At 50.3% G+C, this 22,014-nt stretch overlaps 8 protein-coding genes across 8 annotated transcripts; 4 read left to right on the top strand and 4 right to left on the bottom strand.

Annotated features, from left to right (window-relative positions):
• The first annotated feature begins 704 nt into the window (after nt 1-704).
• LOC109742938 (protein NRT1/ PTR FAMILY 7.3-like) lies at nt 705-3,545 on the top strand. The gene is made up of 5 exons (XM_020302040.3): nt 705-857; nt 957-1,134; nt 1,505-1,722; nt 1,813-2,378; nt 2,483-3,545. The coding sequence occupies exons 1-5, from the start codon at nt 852-854 to the stop codon at nt 3,309-3,311; spliced, it is 1,797 nt and encodes a 598-aa protein (XP_020157629.1). The 5' UTR covers nt 705-851; the 3' UTR covers nt 3,312-3,545.
• Nucleotides 3,546-4,105: 560 nt separating this feature from the next.
• LOC109742939 (ribose-phosphate pyrophosphokinase 1) lies at nt 4,106-5,446 on the top strand. Its single transcript, XM_020302041.4, has one exon. It carries the CDS (start codon nt 4,106-4,108, stop codon nt 5,285-5,287), a length of 1,182 nt encoding a protein of 393 aa, XP_020157630.1. The 3' UTR covers nt 5,288-5,446.
• On the bottom strand, nt 5,279-8,746 carry LOC109742940 (uncharacterized). The gene is made up of 9 exons (XM_020302042.2): nt 8,484-8,746; nt 8,221-8,348; nt 8,057-8,128; nt 7,803-7,948; nt 7,591-7,705; nt 7,440-7,520; nt 6,263-6,400; nt 5,876-5,963; nt 5,279-5,684 (listed from the first exon to the last, which is right to left on the bottom strand). Exons 1-9 carry the CDS (start codon nt 8,677-8,679, stop codon nt 5,506-5,508), a joined length of 1,143 nt encoding a protein of 380 aa, XP_020157631.1. The 5' UTR covers nt 8,680-8,746; the 3' UTR covers nt 5,279-5,505.
• A 115-nt stretch (nt 8,747-8,861) lies between these two features.
• LOC109742941 (phosphatidylinositol N-acetylglucosaminyltransferase subunit P) lies at nt 8,862-9,718 on the top strand. Its single transcript, XM_020302043.3, has 2 exons — nt 8,862-9,255; nt 9,375-9,718. Exons 1-2 carry the CDS (start codon nt 8,862-8,864, stop codon nt 9,530-9,532), a joined length of 552 nt encoding a protein of 183 aa, XP_020157632.1. The 3' UTR covers nt 9,533-9,718.
• A 99-nt stretch (nt 9,719-9,817) lies between these two features.
• LOC109742967 (pectinesterase inhibitor 12-like) lies at nt 9,818-10,845 on the top strand. The gene has a single exon (XM_020302067.4). The coding sequence runs from the start codon at nt 9,818-9,820 to the stop codon at nt 10,478-10,480; it is 663 nt and encodes a 220-aa protein (XP_020157656.2). The 3' UTR covers nt 10,481-10,845.
• On the bottom strand, nt 10,537-11,710 carry LOC109742966 (probable pterin-4-alpha-carbinolamine dehydratase, chloroplastic). The gene is made up of 2 exons (XM_020302066.4): nt 10,997-11,710; nt 10,537-10,867 (listed from the first exon to the last, which is right to left on the bottom strand). Exons 1-2 carry the CDS (start codon nt 11,547-11,549, stop codon nt 10,773-10,775), a joined length of 648 nt encoding a protein of 215 aa, XP_020157655.1. The 5' UTR covers nt 11,550-11,710; the 3' UTR covers nt 10,537-10,772.
• Nucleotides 11,711-12,702: 992 nt separating this feature from the next.
• LOC109742963 (putative casein kinase II subunit beta-4) lies at nt 12,703-14,974 on the bottom strand. Its single transcript, XM_020302063.4, has 5 exons — nt 14,833-14,974; nt 14,489-14,713; nt 14,260-14,369; nt 13,943-14,108; nt 12,703-13,256 (listed from the first exon to the last, which is right to left on the bottom strand). The coding sequence occupies exons 1-5, from the start codon at nt 14,957-14,959 to the stop codon at nt 13,123-13,125; spliced, it is 762 nt and encodes a 253-aa protein (XP_020157652.1). The 5' UTR covers nt 14,960-14,974; the 3' UTR covers nt 12,703-13,122.
• Nucleotides 14,975-16,149: 1,175 nt separating this feature from the next.
• LOC109742945 (calcineurin B-like protein 1) lies at nt 16,150-20,441 on the bottom strand. Its single transcript, XM_020302048.4, has 8 exons — nt 19,888-20,441; nt 19,697-19,779; nt 18,088-18,144; nt 17,870-17,978; nt 17,737-17,789; nt 17,437-17,517; nt 17,215-17,327; nt 16,150-16,471 (listed from the first exon to the last, which is right to left on the bottom strand). Exons 1-8 carry the CDS (start codon nt 19,976-19,978, stop codon nt 16,408-16,410), a joined length of 651 nt encoding a protein of 216 aa, XP_020157637.1. The 5' UTR covers nt 19,979-20,441; the 3' UTR covers nt 16,150-16,407.
• Between the last annotated feature and the right edge of the window lie 1,573 nt (nt 20,442-22,014).

Here is a 22,014-nt window from a genome sequence, read left to right as displayed (position 1 = left end):
TCGACAAAACAAGATGACGAGAGATCGACCGTTCTTATTATGTGTGGATGCATTATGTATCTCCTTTTATGAAACTATCCACCCCAGACGTCTCGACAAACAAGATGATGAGATCGACCGTTCTTATTATGTGTGGGTGCATTACGTATCTCCTTTTACGAAACTATCCACCCTAGACGTCTCGACAAAGCACCCCGACCGCAAGCCGCCAATTGGCCGACCAACACCTATCATTGATCATTCAGAAAGTAAGTCGGTTAGTGGTCGGCCCCGTGACGCTCCCACTTTGTCGCCGCCATAACTTGAACATGATGGGCAAAGATTAGGAGTTCCTCACCACCGACATTATTAGCCGATGTGAAAAGTAATAAGCCTAACATGGAAAGTATTCACCGCGGGGCCATTAAAAAGAAATCAAAGCAAGAGGGGGGAGCGCCGCTTTAATTGTGGAAATACAGGACAAGAGATAGAGGAGATATCTTGATACTTTTTCTTTGAACATTATTATATCTTGATACTATTAGTGATGAGAAAAGATATGACAATTGGCAGTGCAATTAAGAGGGTGAGACCACGTTGCATGCCCAGGCCTGCCCTCCGCCATGCGGTTGGCACTTTGCATTGCAACACACCTGCCACCTACCTGGCATATCATCCTGGCTGGCCATGCATATACATACATGAACACATAAATAACACACACCAACATAATACATCATCAACACCCGAACACATTGGCATGGATACAAACTCCAGGAGATATATATAGGTGCATCTATCCTCTGACCTTAAGAAGAGAGGAGGGGTGTGGAAGCACAAGCGCAAACAAGAGTGTGTTTTCCCCTTCCATCATGGATGTATGTGGATTGTAGCTAGTTTCCCTTTTTCTTTTCTCCTCGTCTGTCTTGCACCATCAATCATGGATGACTGATGTACTAGTGTATGTATATGTGCAGATTGCTCAGGAGGATGAGAGGGATCAGGGGCAAGACCATGACCATGTTATCGTGGTCGCCGGAGATCAAGGGGAAGGAGAAGGCGAAGAGACGACGATGGATGGGTCGGTCGATTGGAACGGCAGCCCGTGCCTGAGAGCCAAATCTGGTGGATGGCCTGCCGGACTCCTCATCCTGCGTAAGTATAGTAGCATATATATCTTCTTCCTTAGATTAGATTCATCCCAATTCCGAAAATACTCTTACCTAATTAGCACCAATTATATGTTTCTTCTACTATAATTGTACTGCTATAATTCAGCGATTTCTTTTGTAAATACGGCCGGTATCTTAATTACTCACTATATATACGTGATGACCACACAAGAGTAGTGGAGTGGAATCCTAAGCAGATCTGCCCTATTTATTAGTAGTTGTTAGTAGTTTTTTTGTTTGCTCTGGAGGAGGTATATATATAGCCAAAACTAAAGTCAGACCTGCAACCACCGTGGCTTTGGCCTGGCATAACAAACATATGCACGTCACTCATGGATGCATGCAATATGCAGTAAACCAGGCGCTTGCGACGATGGCGGTGAACGGCGTGAGCATCAACCTGGTGACCTTCATGAGGGTGGTGATGCAGCTCGACAACGCCAACGCTGCCAAGTATGTGAGCAACTGGTCCGGCACCACCTACGTCTTCTCCATCGTCGGCGCCATCATCGCCGACTCCTACTGGGGAAGATACAAGTCCTGCATCATCTTCCAGCTCATCTTCCTCGCCGTAACTACTCTTCTTCTTCTTCTTCCTTTTCTTTTTCTCCATGGCAACTAGTTCTCAGGCATTGATATGCATATACTGATTGGTTGACAGGGACTGGTGGAGCTCGCCATATCCTCCTATTTCTTCCTGCACAACTTCAGCTGCGAGTCGGAATCGGGTGACACCAAGACCTGCAGAACACCATCGGCTGCGGAGATAGCCATATTCTATGTGGCCATATACAAGATCGCGCTCGGGAACGGGGCCTACCAGCCCACCAACACGACATTCGGCGCCGACCAGTTCGACGAGGAGCACACCAAGGAGAAGAGGTCCAAGACGGCCTTCTACGGCTACTTCTTCGTGGCCAACAACCTGGGCAGCCTGGTGGCCGTCACTTTTCTCACCTACATCGAGGACAAGGGGAGCTGGGCGGCCGCCTTTGTGATCTCAGCGGCGGCGTCTCTTCTCGGCCTCCTCCTGTTCGCCGCCGGGACCAAGAGGTTCAGGCACTTCATGCCCTGCGGGAACCCTGCCGCGACCGTGGGAAATGTCTTGGTTGCTGCAACGAAGAAGAGGCACCTCACCATCCCAACCCAAGTGGAAAAGCTGTATGAGTTGGATGGAACTCACAGCGTCAATGGGGGCAAGAAGATTGCACACACACCAGGATACAGGTAACCCAGCCCAATATACTCTCTTGTACTTCTACGTACCTTGTATGTATTGCTCAAATGTTTCTGCCATGTACATAGTTATGTGGTGTGTTTACCTTTTGCAGGTTTTTGGACAAGGCGGCGGTGATCGAGGACCCATCCATCCTTCTACCGGGCGAGCAGCCAGCATCCAGGCCACGGCGTCTCTACACGGTCACTCAAGTGGAGCAAGTGAAATGCATCCTTCGACTCATTCCCATATGGCTCTGCAGCATCATCTACTCCACCACATACTCGCAGATGTCCTCGGTGTTCATCGAGCAAGCACAGGCCATGGACAACACCCTCAACAAATTCACGATCCCCGCCGCGGGCATCGGCATCTTCGAGATCATCGGCGTGACATCATTCGTCTTCATCTACACGTTCTGCATCGCCAAACCCCTGTCGAAGCGATCAAAGGAGCCAACCGAGCTCCAGAGGATGGGCATCGGGCTCGTCATATCGACCGCGGCGATGATCGCGGCGGCGCTGGTGGAGCGGCAGAGGCTGAAGCACGCCGACCACTACCGCCTGAGCGTCCTCTGGCAGATCCCCCAGTACCTGCTGATCGGGGCGTCGGAGGTGTTCATGTACGTGACCATGACGGAGTTCTTCAACGACCAGCTCCCGGACGGCATGAGGAGCCTCGGCAGCGCAATGTCCGGGGCGTCCATGTCGGCCGGGAGCTACGCGAACAGCCTGATCGTCTCGCTGGTCATGGCGGGCAGCCGCAGCGGGGGCCAAGCCGGGTGGATACCGCAGAACCTCAACCAGGGCCATGTGGACAGGTTCTTCTTCCTCATCGCCGCGCTCAACGCGGCCGACCTGGCGCTCTTCGTGCTGCTCGCCAAGAGGTACAGGGGGGTGGCGAAGCCCGCGGCGGCAGTGGTGGCCGTCGGGTCGATCAAGTGAGCTTGCTGTTGTTGTATGCATAGTAGAGTACATGTACAACCTGCTGGAACAGTAGTGCATGTACAACCTCCACCTGGGACAGTACACCAGGTGATGATAAATAAAGGCCATCCGGCCGGCTGCTGTCTTAGTGTTTACTTGTGTCAAGAACTTGCTTTATATAGCCTCCTGGAACTGCAAGAGAACACAGCAACCAGGTGGTGAAAAAATAAAGGCAATCTGATTGCATGGAAACTCTAGTTTTTATGTATGAACTTATATATGTCAGTGGTGGTTGTGTACTTTGCTCCCTTTGCAGTAAGACCAGTTAAGAAGATCAAACTGCATATAGATAGATGGAAGTGAAGGAGCTATGCACATGGATTTTGTAAAAAATCAGAGGGTTGCAACATTACAGGGTGAAATTGAGAAGCTGAATTTGAAATTTGCATCACTCAGAACAAGGTCAGTAGAGTACCTGCAGGCGGCGCTTGGACGACGCCGACCGTCATGCCGGAAATGCACGTGGCGGCGGCGGCCTCCCCGGACTCCTGTGGCCGCTCGCCATTCTCTCTGTGTTCCTTTTCTTTTTTGAGACATTCTCTCTCTGTGTTGCTCTCTCTTGGTCTCAGTAGGAGGAGCCCAGAAAAAGAAAAAGTGTGAGGAGCCCGGCAGGCTGGAAGTGCCGCATTCATTCATGGGCTTCGCAAGAGGAGGCAAAATCCCGTTGCGTGGCGGCCCACTAACAAAGAAGGGGAAAATTAATCCACTCTCACTTATCCAGACGGCTCGGCTCTCCTCTGCTCTGCCATGCCATGATGGCCTCCGCCTCCATGGCCACCTGCTTCTGCTCCTCCTCCTTCTCTCCCCCCGACCTCGCCGCCGTCCATTCACCGCCATCTCCTTCCCCCTCTCGCCGTTTCCATCGCCGGCGGTGGAGCTGCAGGGCGAGCAGCACCGGCGGCACGTACGACCACAACCCGCTGCTACAGCCACCTCCCGACCCACACTTCCCGCTGCGCCTCCCCGTGCAGGACGGCGGCGGCAGCAGCGGCAGCCGCCTCCGCATCTTCTCCGGCACGGCGAACCCGACGCTGGCGGAGGAGATCGCCTGCTACCTCGGGCTCGAGCTGGGCAGGATCAAGATCAAGCGGTTCGCGGACGGGGAGCTGTACGTGCAGCTGCAGGAGAGCGTGCGCGGGAGCGACGTGTTCCTGGTGCAGCCCACCTGCCCGCCGGCGAACGAGAACCTCATGGAGCTGCTCATCATGGTGGACGCCTGCCGCCGCGCCTCCGCCAAGACCATCACAGCCGTCGTGCCCTACTTCGGCTACGCGCGCGCCGACCGCAAGATGCAGGGCCGCGAGTCCATCGCCGCCAAGCTCGTCGCCAACCTCATCACGGAGGCCGGCGCGCACCGCGTGCTCGCCTGCGACCTCCACTCCGGCCAGTCCATCGGCTACTTCGACATCCCGGTGGACCACGTCTACGGCCAGCCCGTCATCCTCGACTACCTCGCCAGCAAGACCATCTGCCCCAACGACGTCGTCGTCGTCTCGCCCGACGTCGGGGGCGTCGCCAGGGCGCGCGCCTTCGCCAAGAAGCTCTCCGACGCGCCGCTCGCCATCGTCGACAAGCGGCGGCTGGGGCACAACCAGGCGGAGGTGATGAACCTCATCGGGGACGTGAGGGGGAAAGTGGCCGTGATGGTGGACGACATGATCGACACGGCCGGGACGATGCACAAGGGCGCCGAGCTGCTGCACAGGGAGGGGGCCAGGGCGGTGTACGCCTGCAGCACCCACGCCGTGCTCAGCCCGCCCGCCGTCGAGAGGCTCTCCGGCGGCCTCTTCCAGGAGGTGATCATCACCAACACCGTGCCGGTGCCGCCGGACCAGCGCTTCCCGCAGCTCACCGTGCTCTCCGTCGCCAACCTCCTCGGCGAGACCATCTGGCGCGTCCACGACGAGTGCTCCGTCAGCAGCATCTTCCAATGAATGATGATACATTCATTCATACATGTACATCATCTTACTACAACATCTGTTCTGTTTTGTTCTTCAGAGGGCAGAGGCAAAAGAAACCACCCGACATTCATCGACGACATTGCTAACTAATAATGCTGACATAAAGAAGATCCCTACGTGATCATCGTGTCATCTACACACACTCATCAAAGATATATTCACCGTGATTGGATTGATTGGTTGATTGATTACATGAAAGGATTAGTTGCTTCTTTGCTAGTTGAAGAACAAAGCTCCTTGTCTCTGCTGCTGCTGATGCTGCTGCCACATATTTCTTCAGCAAGTTTGATGGCGCCGACGCTGCCGCTCCTTGTCTTCCCTGCTGCACCTTGCAACTTCTTAATCTTCCCACTCAGCGACCCGCTAGCTGCAATAATATAACATCCAGTTGCTATTCAGTGACTATCTTACCCATGCACACACAGACAATCGTTTAAAAAAAAAAGAGTAGCAGCAACAAATACTGTGGTAGGAAACAGCAAAGGTATTCACTAAAATTGCTACCGGCTGATACTTCTAATCCATGAACAAAGGTGCAGGGAGGAGGGATGTCTGTACCTTGCCACTCTAAGACAACCTTAGCCTCTCCCTTGATTACTTTTGGATACTGGTCTATGCGAGAATCTTCCAGTAGCAATTCTTCCACCTGTGCCAAGATTCAAGTTCGGTAACGGAAAGGAAAATTAGTTCGATCGCAATATATGGAGAGTGTCATGCAAGTTCAATAAGGAAAGTAAATTGGGTTTGATTGCCGTATATGGAGAGAGTCAATGTCCCTACAATTGCTTCATATGGAGAGAGTCTTGCATTTGATAGTAACAATAATAAATCGTACACAAAATGGTAATTCTGTCCAACTTTCCATCATTAAATTTGGATAGTGCTAACCAATGAGTAAAAATCAGCGGCTGCATAATTAACTGAGATATGTTGTAACAGAAGTACCTTCTTCCACAACAAAGTGTTCCGTCTCTCTCGGGTAGACAGTAGATGGTCACGCAACCAGGAGGTGACCACCCAAGGCTCGCATTCAGAGTTGCCAGCCTTTGCACTTACGGCATTATCTTCAAGGATCTCACATACCTGCAAAATTTCAACACAAGTTCATGAAAGCAGAGAAGATGTAAATGCAACAGTAAATAATTCCCAAAAAAAACTTTCGATACACATAAAAACTGTACACGTTTCTCCACTTCGACCACCCCCTCACACAGTCACACATGCGGGAGGGGTGCTAGAGGAGCAGGTGGAGGAAGTGCTAGTAAAGGACAGGACAGACCCAGTAATCGGGGAGGGATTATATGAACCTAGTCTTACCCCTGCAAAGTGCAATGCAGAGAGGCTGGTTCGAACCCAGGACCTCTTGGCACAAGTGGGGAGGACTTCACCACTGCGCCAGGCCTACCCTCTGAGGAAATGCTAGTAATTGCACTAAAATGAATGCTAGCACTATAGCCACTCAATCAAACGTTAACAGATAAAGCTTATATCATGTACATTCTCTTTGCCATTTATCAATCCATGTAAATTTAATCTAACCATCGTGGTGAGTTGAAGTATACTTGTTCAAATAGTGTGTTGCAGAAGCATAGGGGCAGGGAATTTCCGTGTCGGGTTGAGGATAGTGATAACGTAGTTGGAGCAATACACATGGATATATCAGTAGAATCCAAATTCAGATAAATCAAATGTGATTGAAATGGTTTATATCAAGTCTTGGATTAATGATTCAAAATATGCAACAAAGGAATCATATAAAACTCTGAAATGTATTAGTACTGGGGACTGCAGGTTGTAGCAGGCAATGAGAGCGCTGAGAGATAAAACTGTACAAATTACCAAGCAGTAAACTACTACAGGCAGCCGTGGTGTAGAGGTCATTGTCCTTTGTCCGCTGTTTCAGGGATATAGTGGGAGTGGGGATACATCAGATAATTTAAAAACAATGACTCGCAGCCTATTGTTAGTACTGTGTTTGCCAACAGTAGATCACACTGCACAACATGCTGCATTTACCAATAACAGATTGCATTGCATCATTGTAATGCAGACATCTGGAATAAATGATACTTCATATAATAAACACCTGAAGGAATGAAACAGCAGAGTAGGAAAATCACACCTGCTCATATATTTGCTCGGCTCTCTTTGACAATGCCCGTCTCTGGTAAATGCTCCATAGAATCTTGAGCAGTCCTGCAGACTAAGGTTTTATCATCATTTGAGCTGCGTTGATTAGATGGATGTCTTAGATAGTAAGGTTAGAAGCATACCAGGACACAGAAGGTCATCACGAAGACGATATTGCTAGAGACCCATTGACGAGCTTGACAAGACAGGGGCCTATGAAGCTCCGCGGCCAGCTCTGGACATTTAAACGCTTGGACTCTAAATGGAAGAAATTTAGAGGGATTTCCCGACATCTGTCAAGGAATCTAATGACATGTACCGCATTGAGGGTAAAAGAGGTTGTGATGACGCATACTTGTCATAAGTCGACGTTGTCTCCAAGAAGCCATGTGCGCTCTGCAGCACCCTCTCTTTTACGACCTTGATTCCATCGTCGCTTAGGCGGGCAGCATCCTTGGATAACAGCTCGTCAGCCATACTTGAGATGTCATGTTGTTGGAACTGACAGTGAGATAACAGAATAATTACTAGATGATGAGGGCTATCAGTGTATTCAACAAGTGCTGCATCCATCTCAGTATAGTAGTACTTGTGACAAGAAGCAATTACCAAGATCTTGCCGCCTTGGCCGCATAAAGCGTGGGCATGCTCGTCGCAGATCCTGTGCTGGAGCAACTCTGACTGCAAGTAGGTTGTGCAGAGGTTAATAATGTGGATAATCATGTGGATGTAGGCAAGAAAAATGGGGTCAGGTCAGGTCAGCAGGGCAGTACGATCTTGTTGGCGGTGTGGGTGAGCAGGCCGTCCTCCACGCACACCCTGCCGCGCTTCTTGAACCCCTCGACGCACCGCAGCTCGCCGTCGACGCACCGGCCGTTCTCCGGGCAGGGCTCGCACGAATCTGCTCAAGCAAACACAGCACAGGATTAACAAGGTAGGGATTTGCTTCTCATGGTAAGTAGTTGAACTTCTGCCGTCGAATTGAATCAAGCAAGGGGGAATTCTGAGCTTGAGCAAGGGGGGATCGACGACGCACCGTAGGGGTCGTCGGAGTCGCAGAAGGGGGCGGGGCGGCGGTTGAGGACGCTGCAGGCGGCGGCGACGGCGGCCGCGATGGCGAGCACGGCGAGCAGGCGGAGGAGGTCCTGCGCGCCGGCGGGGAAGAGGCCCGGCGGCGGCTCGGCCAGCGACCACCGCGGCTCCGGCCTGCTCCTCCCCTGCCGCCTCGCCATGCTCCTCCGCTGCGCCCTCTCCTTCTCCTCCGGCCTTTTTCTTCCTTGGCTGGCCGGTTAAGGGCCCATCTGAGCTGAGGCCCGCTCGAGATCAAGCCCACCGCACAGCCCAAATAGCCCGTCTCCCTCTCGCCTGCTCTGCATCTCGACGGAAGGGAAGGGAGCGGGGCGGAGCAGATCGGATGGATCCGTCGGCGGCGGCGTCGCTGGTGGTGCGGAGCCCGCGGCAGACGGTGAGCCTGCTGCGGAGCCGGCGGCCGCAGTTCGGTCGCCCCGAGCGGGAGCGGCAGCGGAACCCGAAGCGGGGGAGGGAGCCGGCGGCGGGGCCCAAGCCGTCGGAGGTGTACGGCTTCGTGGGGTCCATCACCGTGGTGATCGCGACGGCGGTGTACCTGGCGTGGGCCTACACGCCGGAGCCGGCGCTCCGCTCGCTCGGCATCACCTACTACCCCACCAAGTACTGGGCGCTGGCCGTGCCGTCGCTCGCCATGGTCGCCCTCGCGCTCTCCCTCCTCGCCTACCTCGGCTCCAACTTCGTCGCCACCCCTGCCCCCACCTCCTTCTCCACCATCTTCGGTAACCATTTTCTATGGCGACATTGATTGATGCGCTCAATTTGCTGGTTAATTTGCTCATCTTGCATCCATTTGTTGTTGCTTATTGGATCATTTACATCCATCCATCCATCCATCCAGACGAGTACAGCCGCGAACGCCCCGCCGCCGCCACCGTGCCGGTTGATGCCGCGACGGCGCAAGAAGATGAGGAGGAAGAAGAAGCGGAGAGACCGATCGAGCCCATTTCGGACATCAGCATCCATCACATCAACAACCTCATGTTTGGTGATCACTGACGACCAGCTCGCATCAATTCAGCTCCATTCCCCACCGTTGCGACGATTTTTCTGTGACTATGATAGCTGATAGTGCAGTGGTGCTGTTCTTCTTACAGTGCTTGCTCGCCAAATTCTGTTAAAGAAATATTTGTCTTGTAAGTATACTGTGATTTTTTAGCAAGAAAGTTCTTGAGCTTCTGAGTCTATACATAGCCCAGTGGTTGATAAATGAATTAGTCCAAAAATGGGGATTGGATACTAAGAAGCCATGGGCATCGGCAGGCAGGGCAGAAGCCTCCGACAATGGCTCCCCTCCGCTCTGCCATGCCAGTCTCATCCTTATTTAGCTTAGTTTGCTTCCCTCATAATTTTAACAAGTTATTTTTGGCAAACAAGAAGACTTTCGAATCAATGAAGACAGCGACGACGATGACAACGGCCCTCGCCGTCGTGCTGGCGGCGCTGGCCTTGATCATGGGCGCCCGCACCGTCGACGCGGCGGTGGCGGACACATGCAAGGCGGCCGCGGCCAGCGACGTGCGCGTCAACGTGGACCTGTGCATGTCGAAGCTCGGCAGCCACCGCGGCAGCCTCGAGGCGGCGGACGCCTGGGGCCTGGCCAAGGTGGCCTCGCTCGTCGGCGTCGACAACGCCAACCTCGCCGCCGCCGACATCAAGGCCCAGGAGGCCGCCGACCCCAACGTGCGCATGAAACCCGCGCTCGCCAAGTGCGGCACGCTCTACAAGGACGTGGGCATGTGCTTCGCGGGCGCGCACGACCAGATCAACAACCACGCCTACCCCGCGGCCAAGCAGAGGCTCGACGAGGCCCTGGCGCAGACGCAGCTGTGCAACGCCGCGTTCGCGGCCGCCGGCGTGACCCTGCCTCAGCCGCTGGCCCTGCACACCGTCGACTGCATCCAGATCGCCATCATAGCCGGCGCCATCACCAACCTTATCAAGTGATCTCTTCCTTTCTTCAGCGAGTACAGTTGAGTACAGTAGCATCTAAATAGCTATTGGCATGACGGTGAACTCGTTTCTTGACAATTTTTGTAGCTGTAAGTGTTGTTGTAATCGTGCCTCGCATTCGGAAGAACCCAACAAGTTGAGAAATCATTTGATTGGACAAAATGGCGACGCCATCATCATCATCAAACACTAGCAGTAGAGCTACAAACATGGATCCATTGGCTTTCCATGAAACAAAACTGTGTGTGTATGCAAAGAGGAGCAAGAAGAGGGGAATCTGCGGCCATTAGCATGCCCAGACCCTCTTCTTTGGGAGGAGATCTTTGGTCTTGATCTGGTCGATCCTCGCCGCGATGATGAAGTCGTTGGCGCTCAGCCCGCCTGCACAAATGTCAGTCCAATTCATATCAGTTCAGCTCAGTTCGCCGATGAATCCATCATCCATGGAGAAGCACACCACAGCAGCTCATTGCGGCGGAGCAGAAGAGAGAAGAGGCTACTGTAACTGACCTACGGACGGCGTGTAGAGCTGGGCCCTGACTTGGTTGGGCGCCTCGAACCGGAGCGCGGCGGGGGCGTGGCCGGCGCCGTCGAGCGCCTTGTTGATCCTGGCGACGAGCTCGTCGCCGCAGGCCTGGTCGCGGACCTTCCAGACGCACTCGAGCTTGAGCACGTCGGAGTCGCCCTTGCTGGGGAAGAGGAGCCGCCAGCCGACCACCTTGAAGAGCAGCCTGCGGGCGTCCTCCTCGGAGAGCGGGGCCGGGTCGGCGTCGAGCGGGACGCGGGAGAGGGAGAGCACGGAGAGCGTGGGGATGAGGATGCGGTGCAGCGTGTCCACGTTGCCCAGCGTCTTCTCCCCGAAGTTGCTCGCGATCTCCTCCGGGAACGGGTCCCGCGCGCCGAAGTCGCCCAGGATGTCCGCCATCGCCACCACCTTGCGAGTGCTCCGGTGACCGCTGGTGGTGCTGGTGGTGGTGCCGAAGAGGAGGTTCCGCATGGCGGTGGTGGGCTTGCCGGCGACGACGGGGAGGAAGGTCGCGGCCGGGCTGAGCATGAGCGCCATGGTGCAGTGGAACGGATGGATGGATGATGCGCGGCTGGGGGGAGCAATGGACGGAGGAGCTTGCTTCTTATCTGGCCGTCGCTTGAAGCCTTCTCTTCCTTTTATCACCACACAATTTGTTGGTTTCTTGCTTCTCGCCTCTTCTCGATCCAACGTCTAATAATACACGCTGCACTGCCCGGAGCAAGGATAATGTAAATGTTTTCCAGTGTTGACGGTCACCTCTTTTGTGTACTACTACCTCCGTCCGAATTACTAAATATATGGGTGTGGCTAGGTCTCAGTCGACTCAGACTTAACCAAGTCACAGTCACGTGATATAGTATGTAAGAGGAAAAAAGAAAAACTGAAAAGAAATTTTCTGTACGAATCTCCATGCAAAATCAAAGAAAGAAAGTATCGACTAAAACATAACGAGGTCCCGGTCGACTAAGAGATGGCAAAACTGTAAATGTATCTAGACGTATTTTTAATTTTAGATACATGAATTTCTATGACAAAAAATTCGAGACGATGGGGGTGGTATAGTTCTAATTCTTTTCTTTTTCTGCGGGTGACTACAATCTAATTCTAGAAGTGCACGTTAACAGGTCATCTCCAACGGCATTCACCAAATGTCGTCCCTCGTCTGTCCGTGGATAACACGGGTTTGTCGGCTAAAACCCGGGTGCACTGATAAATATGGAATCTCATCATAATATTAAAGGACAAAACTCAACAAGTCAAACAACACGGCAATTCAAAATATGGTTGTGCACTGATGCCTTTTTGCATTATGGGGAACCATTCCCTCCTTATGTGGAACCACTCCTTGGCATTGCCGTCCATGATGCTAGCGTTGGCCAGCATGATCCTCGACTCCTTGATGATCTTCACAAGCCCAACTTGCTCGGTCTTGATTGTCGCCCTCTTTGCTTCAATGGTCACCTTCTCTCTCAAGTTCTAGCCATTCCCTCACCTTGGTCTCTCTAAACGGGCATGAAGATCCCGCACATTATTGTCCGTGACGTCTTGCTTAAGATGTACACCCTCCGCCCCACAATATAAGATCATTTTTCAAGCTATGTTAGCGTAGGACGGAGGGGGTAGAAAAGAAAAGGAAAAAAAAATGCATGTACATGTAACTTGAATTTCTACGAATCACATGCAGCAATACTCCGAAACACGACTTTCTCCAACAGTCTCAGCCGTCCGATTTCTCATCACCACAGAATGAAAAAGTGAAATACATGGATACACAACAGATTCAGCAACATATGCCCCGTCTGGACGCGCATCCAAAGTCAAAACAGAGCAGATGCACAAACCAATTCCCATTTCACCGGGATCATATCGTCCGAATACCCAACATGACATGGCATGAATCTGGCAGAGGTTGATCAGAGCTCCTCGATATTTCTTTTCCAAAGAGCGGGCCTTCATACAGAAGAAAGAATGTGGCATAGTTGATTGGTGTCTTGTCGTCTTGAATCGGCCATAGCATTTTCCATGCCCAGCTATAGTGCGGGTCCTCATCATTCCTGGTGACATACTAGGCGAAACAAGCCCAAGGCAGTACGCCACCATGATACCGTCATGTTTTCTTGTGAACTTTGAAGCCGAATATCCGGGGAACGTATTGCTGTGCTGGCTTCTGTGGCTTCAGTTGTGAGTGGGTCATCATGAAAATATGAGGAAACGTCGTCCCAAAGTATGCTCCGTCTGTATCTGTGGGAAGACTTAAGGGGGCACAAAGATTGACTAACATAGGCGCGCTGCAGTTTGCAGCACACAAGAAATTGCACCTTGCATCAGTACTACAGATGCAAAAATATACTCCCTCCGTCCCATAATGTAAGACATTTTTGTAAGTTAAACTAGCTTGCAAAAACGTCTTACATTATGGTACGGAGTAGTAGTACTCATATCTACTTTAACAGAATGGGCAGTCCATAACAAGCGCCAGGGATGCAAAGGCCAAAGGCAAGCAAAGTAAATACCACTATTTACAATGTCTCTGCCCCCAGTGATGACAAGGCAGCAAGAGTTATTAACTAAAGGTGGGTAGTGTTATGTTGAAAAGGCACAATATCAATAACGGCACATCACTATTTCTAATCTACCAGATCAGAATATTTGCAATGAATAGACCTGTCAGTGCTTATCTAAGTACAAGATGTTTAAAAGGCAAGCAAAAAAAATGCCACTACTTACAGTGCATCAGCTCCATTGATGAGAAGGCAGCAAGACATTCATAAACAAAGATCATAAGTTCTTAATGAAGGCATAGTATGATGCTGAAAAGGCAGAACAGCAATAACAGCACATCACTATTCCTAATCTCACCAGATCACGGGTTTTGAAAATGAATAAACCTGTCGGTGCATATCTAAATTAGAAGTTCAAAAGGATACTGGCTTGGTGCTTCGATCTGGGGTAGTAGAGATCTTCGCATTTGGGACAATATATCTTCACGGTACTGGACCTAGGGATATCGGACTGCCCCATTGGAAGACAGGGCTGACCAGAGCAGGACACGCGGGGGCACCTTCCAAAGTCGCAGTTCTTGAACTTCTCCAGCTGAAGAAACATTCAGATTTTGGAACAGATCAGATCAGTGCAGTATAACAAGACCTGCTGCTACTGTGATTGATATCGAAAAAGCATAAACCATGCCGATATAATAGGAGTTCCCGCATCGAACGAACCATGGAAGTAGAAAGATGCTTACCATGGCAGCCAAGCCCTTGGTGGTCAAGATGTACCGGGCGTGGATCAAACCGTAAAGCATCTCCGCGGACGCGACAATCAGCTCATTCTGGTCATCGGCAAACACATCGCCTGCATATGTGAAGCATAGCTTGTGAGGATAAGAGCAACTTACTAGCTTAACACGACGAGTGAGAAGTGATTATCATCACAGTAATAATAGTTAAGGAGGTGAGGTGTAGGTAGGGTACCCTGGACGGGCTCGAGGTCGAGGATGAGATCGAGGGCGTGGTCGTAGTAGGGGACCTGGGCGCTGAGGCCGCAGAGGTTGAAGTCGTCCTGGATGTAGTCGTCGTCGACCTCGGCGAAGAACTCGTTGCCCCTCATGGCGCAGAACCAGTTGATCCAGAACGTGTCGTCCGCCTCCGAGGACCCGCCGGCGCTGCCCCCCTCGCTGCTGTCCGAATCCAGCTGCTCTGCCGCCCCCCCAACGCCCGCGCACAAAGACGTCAATTTTAAGGCACAGGAGAGGGAGAACCGGATGACGAGAGGGAAAGTAAAGCGACGGCGACGGCGACGGGTGTGCGGGCGATACCTTTGGGTTTGGGGGCGGCGGCGGGGGGCGGCTTGGGCTTGGCGCCGCGGGAGGTGGAGGGCGACGACCGCTCCGTGGCCGCCCGCAGGTGCCTGTCGAGCGCGTCGTTGATGCGCTTGCGGTCCATGGCCTGGCGCCGGCCGGCGGCTAGGGTTTGGTTTGGACCGACGGCGACGGCGACGGTGGGGGGAGGGGGGAGGAGTGATGCTGGAAGATTCTCCCTCGTCCAGTCCAGAGAGAGTGTGGGGAGCGGATAGATTCGGGTTCGGCCCAAAAGCGGCCCAGTAACAAAATCGGCGTTGTAGTGGACGTGCACGCTTTAGCACATACAGTGAACAAACTTGCTACTTGCCGCCTGTGTGCTGTCTTGGCGAGACACTTTTTTTTTGAACACGGTACAAAGGCAAGCGCTCATACATACGTGCATACACTCATCCCTATGAACGCACATACACACATCATATCCCTATGAGCACCTTCGAGAGACTGAGCCGACATATCATCTTGAGATTTACAAAGTCACCGTAGGTGCCTCGTCGTCGACGGGAACGTCTCCTTCCACTGAAAGCGCATCGCCGGAAATCCTGAAATAAATCCAGGAATAATGCGAGCATCAGGACTTGAACCCTGGTGGGCTGGGATACCAATGTCCCTTCAACCATTCAACCACAGGTTGGTTCACGGCGAGACATTCTTTGGAGTGGTGTGCGTGGAGTATCAAGTTCAACAAAATTCATTTCTTTACATTTCAAAAAATTCTGAAAAAATGCAGCAAGCATGGAGGCATAACCCGCATGTGTGTAAACTTTTAGGACAAAATACATTGCAGGACTGTGCAGAAAGCAGCCGAGGAAGAAAATCGGCATTGTAGTGGTGGGCGTGCGCACTTTTGCACTCATGCAGTGAACAACTTGCTTTCAGTTCAAAAAACAAGTAAACAACTTGCCTTTTATGGAAATTGGACCCACGAAAACCTAGCTAGAAATCGAGGAGATTCGATATGATTTGTTTATTTGACGAATAAATTCAGGCCTTTTCTCAAAAAGCAACCATGATGAAAGTTTTGGTTGGCCACGAGTTTGCAAGAAAATTGAACTAGAGTGAGCAAAATGGCAAAGAAAGGCCAGCCACTGTCCAAAGAGAGGCCAATTTTTTTGGTCATGTTTTCCTTTTTTTTTGCTAAGGTGCATTTTGGGCACAAACCAAACATAACCATGACGATAAACGGCCATATGAGAACTCGTATCAGGGGGGCGGAGCAGGATTGATACAATTTGGATCAACATGACACGCCGCTGGAGAAACAAAAAAGATTGATTTCCAGGCGATACAATTCCATTCTGGCACTAACCTTGCATTTCACAACAAACAACAGCAGCAGCATATGGATGCAGTTCATATCGCGACAACTTGCCAATTTCTCAGACTACAACCCTCCCCTCACCTCTTAACCTCTTTGCATTATTGCTTTAGCTCTAACCAGAAAAAAATGACTCTCCTTGATATACTATTAGATGTACATGTCCTTCCCCTCTTCAGCGCAGGCCCTGTAAAATGTCACAGAAACCATGGCGCTCACGTCACGATGTCGTCGACCTTCGAGTTGAACACAAAGCTAGGGAATGTGGTCGTTATGTCCCTGCAATGAGAAGCAGCCATTGATTAGCCAACTGCATTCTTCAACTCATTACAGATCAACAACTCAACCTGGGCATTACAGTTAAATCAGTATGCCAGAGACCTGACTATGCAAGGAGGGCAGTCAAAATTAATAGCTTTTCTTTTTACCCCACAATTTTTTTAAACAGCTTTACTCCTACTAAAATAAGAATGTGCTGAGAACTGAGCAGTGCTCGGTTGGCTAGAGCAGGCGCACGTGAGCTCGCCCACCGGCGTTCGAGGCGCAGCCTCCACAGGATTCATCATTTCTGCCTAACGACGTACAGTTGAGGGAGGAGGGAACTTCCCTCATTAACCACGTATTAAAACTGAACTTGAATAAATTGCAGTTAAATGTATGCCAAAGACCTGACTGTCCAAGCAGGCAGACAAAAATAAACAGCTAATAAATTAAGTATCTGCTTTTGGCAATCATATGGAACTAAGGTCAACAATGCATTACCAAGTGACAGTCTAACAGTTTTGCAAAAAAATCCTGCTCTGTTGGTCAGTAACTACTTTTAACAGCATGCTCGGTGCATAGATTGCATCAGCTACTTGATTCACTGGTGTGTGGTGTTCTATGATATTAAGGAGGTCTCTTGTTTTGAAACCTAATAATTAATTAATTCTTTACATAGTATTCCTTGCACAATGCTTGTTATTTCCTCTTGATATATACTCTGTTTTTCTTGTCTCCAGAAGCAGATATATGACACTTACTTTAGGTATGGAAGAGTCATTATCTTCATCAAGGAGGGATTTCGTGAGACAAAGTTCTCCCACTCTGCTCTATCTATTTTTCCATCCTGATTCACATCAGCATCTGAAAATGTCTGCCAACAATAACCATACCAGTCAATATCTGAACCCTTATGAAGGCTCCGGATTTAAGTTAATCAAAACTTGAGTAACAGCTCAGGTTTTGGGCTCAAATGTCCATACCTTGTCAAGAATTGACTCAATGGTTTCATCTGATAACCTCATCCCTGATTCACTCAGAAGAGCAATGAGCATCTGCTTGACCTGTACGGTGCGGCAGTAGAAATATGCCATACCATCAATGACAGAAGGATGAAGCACATCAAAATAAAACTTTAAACATCAGAGTCCAGAAATACGAGCAGATTAATTCTACTATAAAGTTCAAGATATTGCAATCTTCATGACTCTGTTAACAGGGAATAGAAATTAAAATTTGTGAAAGATGTGGCAAATAAATAAAAACAGAGTTTAAGAAATCACCTCTTTCCGTTCGATAAATCCTGTGTTGTCCATATCATATAGCTTGAAGGAAACTGGCAAGCAATAGAGATGTTCAGAAAGCAGAAATATGTTATCAAAATGGACAAAAAGGAACGTCATGATGGTAACCTACAATCAATTTTCTCTTCCATTGGAACGCTAGGGTGAAATACATTTAGAGCTTGAACGAAGTCAGCAAAGTCAATGACCCCCCTTTTCTTGACATCGAAGAGGTCAAATATCTGAAAGGTTCCTTAAATTCAGCAAGTTCATAGGCGAGAGCATGCCAACTCATAGTAGACAAGTACCAGAATTCAGAAGCATATTGAAGGTTGGCATGTCAAAACATACCCGGTTAGCAAAAATATTGTCCATCTTGCTCTTGAACAATGCAAGCTGGAACTCTTCCTGCACAACAGACAATACAGAGGCTGTTCAATATGATTGCAAGTTTAGATTGCTGACAGTACTTACTTCCGATGAACCATGTACAAAAAATCTGTGCTCCAGTTTTTCTCCACAATAATAAATAATGATATAATTGTTCTTATATGCATAAAAAAGACCTTGAATTCTGCTTACGTGATTCATGTGCAGCACAACTATGGAGTAGAAACTAAGCTAGCATGAAAGTTGAGTTTAATGGTGAGAGCCAGATATTTGGACACATTAGGTACATATACTGTACTGTGTCGTGAAATTGTCCTATCGAAAAGGACAATCTCATGAGCTGAGCTTTCGGCAGTGTACAGATGGCAGTGTACAGATGGCAGTTGATGCTTCAAGAAATGGAAACTATATCAAACTTTTTTTTATAATGAATCCAGAGCAGGAAACGAACACCTGACCCTCTTCATTTAGAAATATTCTAAACTGCATAAAATAAACGCCAGCCTGTCTTACAATTTAGAAAATGACTGTACTGTGCTGTGAAATTGTATTGTTGAAATTGAAAATGACTTTAGAAAAATAATGAATGTAGATCTGGAAACAAACACATCACCCTCTTGATTTAGAAAGATTCTAACTGCACCAAAGGGACGCCTGCCTGTCTTTCTAACAAAGTTATGAGGCCGGCACCAACCAGAAAACGGCAGTTTCCCTAAACAGGGTTTTAGAAAACGACCGGACCACAGAGCGGGTCCATTTTTTTTCAACACTGAAATAAATAACGTGTTTTAGCAAGAAAAGAAAAACATGGCAAGCGGGGCATGGATGAGGAGGAACAATGTTATGTGATAGGCATTAGGCCCAGTGTTAATATATTCTTGTGTGGCGCAAAACTCTGCCCTGTGGTGGAAAAAGGTGAGACCCGCCCTGATGGATGACACGTGTCATTCACAAATCACTAAACATCTAATCTCTCCCCCCCCCCTCCCCCCCTGATTTCAGGTGGGGTAGGGTAGATGCTTTGTGATTTGTGAATGCCAAGTGTCATCCATCAGGATGGGTCTCACCTGCTAACCCGTGAGACTTGGTCTCATGGAATTCTTTTCCAATGTTATGTGATAAGCATTAGGCGCAGCCCACAAGGTTGTATGATGGTTGCAGACGCACATGATGCTTGCAAAATTTTCAAAACCATATATCAAAGTATTAAGAATAATGAGTGTAGATGAGGAAAGGAACACATGGCCGTCTTGATTTAGAAAGATTCTAACTGCATCAAAGAGACAAAGACACGCCGGCCTGTCTTTCACACAAAGTTAATGAGGCTGACAGTGACCGAAAACAACAACTTCCTTGAACAGAACAGGGCTTTAGAAAATGACTGGACCATGGTACCCTGAAAAAAGACCGGACCACAGGGCTAGTTGAGTTTTTGTGTGTGCAGCTACGCTGTAATTTATGATTAACGTGTTCTGTAGAGAATGAAATAAAACGTTGGCAAGCAGAGCAGGGCATGCACACAAGATTATGAGATTGATGGATGATTTGGTGTGCTGCTGCCTGCTACTACCTTGCTGATGAGGCCGTCGTCGACGACGGAGCCGCTGATGGTCTTGAAGAGCTCGAACAGCGCCTCCACCTCGCTCACGCTGACTGCAGCAGCAGCACAAGAAACGGAGAGAAACCACATGTGGTGAATTAATTAAGGTTTGACTAGTGGAATAGTGAAATTGGTAGGTGGTTGCAAACAAACATACGTACATGCGGTCTGGGAGGCGAGCTGCATGGGGTGGTCGTAGCCCGGGTAGCGCCGCCTGGCCCTGGCCGTGGCCGTGGAGTGGAAGCAGCCCATTATCCTATTCCTATCCCCCCTCTTGTCCTCCTCCTCCGCGATTTTCGGAATGGGGGCGGAATCGCACGGGTCGCCGCCGCTAATGCTGGAACCCGCGGCGAACCCGGGCGGAGCAGGCCGCTGATTGGGTCATCGGACGGCGGCGGCGGCGGGAGTGGGTAATTGGAGGAAAACAGGCTGCTGCTGGGGAGGGGAACCCTAGGTGGGTCGCTGGTCGGTGGGCGGCGGCAGGGCTGGAGGCTGTATACAACGGAGGGGGGCGGTTGCCGGAGGGCCCGCCGTCGGTCGCCGGCGCCGCTGGCTACAAGTTGTTTGGGGCGGGGTGGGGTGGACTCCTCCTCCTCACTGTTGCGCTCTTTATATGCGGGCGAGGGGGTTGGTTGGTGAACGGAGAAGAGAAGAGATGGAGAGGAGTTAATTCGGTTTTCTTAACAGCCAAGTCCAAGTGCACGCGCGTTGTAATAATCCTGGCAACATCTACTCATTTTCTTGTACCCTGGCGTCTACTGTACTACCAATGCGTCATTATCCAGCCAAATATTCCGAATTTACCAGTTACGATCAATGCACCCATATCTGGCAACATCTACTCATTTTCTTTGCACCCTTTTTCTTCCAACCGTGGAATGATTGATCCTTGGAGGCGGATCCGTTCTCCTTCCTCCCTCAACCCGGTACCAGAGCCGGGGGGGGGGGGGGGGGGGGGGGGGGGGTGGGGGATGGCACGCGGTGGGGTGGTTTTCCGCGGATTCACGAGTTTGAAAACGGACGACGGACGCACGTTGTAACCCTTCCGCAGTTGAAATGTTGTGACGCTTCCGCTTCCCCCCTCTTTTAATGCACGCACGCTCTCTATGTCCGCCTACGAATTGGTTTAATCCTTCCGCTCCCCCACCCCTTACCACTCACTCTCCATGTCTAGTATGAATCGTCATGCCCCTTACGTTCCCCTCCCCCTCCCTCTTTTAGCGTCCACTCTCCGTGTCTGCATGTGAATCCTTGTAACCCTTGCGTTAATTAGCATTCTGATATGGAGGGGGAAGCATTAAGGAGGCCTCGCAATAAGGAATCTCTCATATTTGGGTACCAAACCAGTAATACTGAAACCAAAGGGGTTATCTTTTAGCATGTCTTGTGTCCATTCATTATTTGAGAATTAATGTATTGTGCCTCTCATTCCCATCTTTATCTCCCTCTTTTAGCTTTCACTCTCCGTGTCTGTGTGTGAATGTTGTAACCCTTTCCACTTCCCTCTTACTATATAATAACTAATCATGGTCATAAAATCATGTGATGAAAGTACTGTATATAAAACCACAACGAAAATAAGCTGTATTTTTTAAAATACAGGAAAAGTTAGTAGCAGCGCTTTTCAGAAGAAGCGCTACTGCTAACTAGGTATAGCAGTAGCGCTCCCTTTCCAGCGCTACTGCTACTAGTTAGCTGTAGCGCCTTAGTGGTAGCGCTGTACAAGCGCTACTACTAGGGTTTTCCCTAGTAGTGTCAAAGGAATCGAGGCGCCGGAGTTGAGGATCGATAGATCCCGTCGCGGCGGCGGCGGCTCTGACCTCACGGTAGATGAAGAAGAGGAGGTGTATTGAGGGGCTGGCGAGTTGTGGTCTGAGGCTCTTTTCACTACTTTGACCCTTTTAGAAAACTTCCGCACAAAATGAACTCCACACAAAACTATTTCACCATCTGACCCTTTTGGCAACGCCACAAGTCGTGGCGTTTCTTCTCTATTTGGAAACGCCGAACTAGCTAGCGTTGCTGGCCTGGTCATCGGCGGAGCAGGCCGCTGATTCGGCCAACGGCGGGGCCGGCAGCGGCAGGAGTTGGTAATTGGAGGAAGACAAAGTTGCTGCCGGGGAACGGAGGGAAAGGGAAGGGAATGGAGGGGAACCCTAGGCGGGTCGCTGGTTGGTGGGCGGCGGGCAGGACCGGAGGCGGGAGGGAGGCTATATATAATTGGGGGGGGGGGGGTCGGACCGTTGGGGGCGGCGACGAAGGAGGGGCTGCCGCCGCTCGCCGCCGCT

Source organism: Aegilops tauschii, chromosome 4, assembly GCF_002575655.3.
Source record: "Aegilops tauschii subsp. strangulata cultivar AL8/78 chromosome 4, Aet v6.0, whole genome shotgun sequence".
NCBI classification, from domain to species: Eukaryota; Viridiplantae; Streptophyta; class Magnoliopsida; order Poales; family Poaceae; genus Aegilops; species Aegilops tauschii.
Note: the sequence above shows the minus strand (reverse complement) of the source record. Positions and strands in the feature narration are given on the sequence as shown.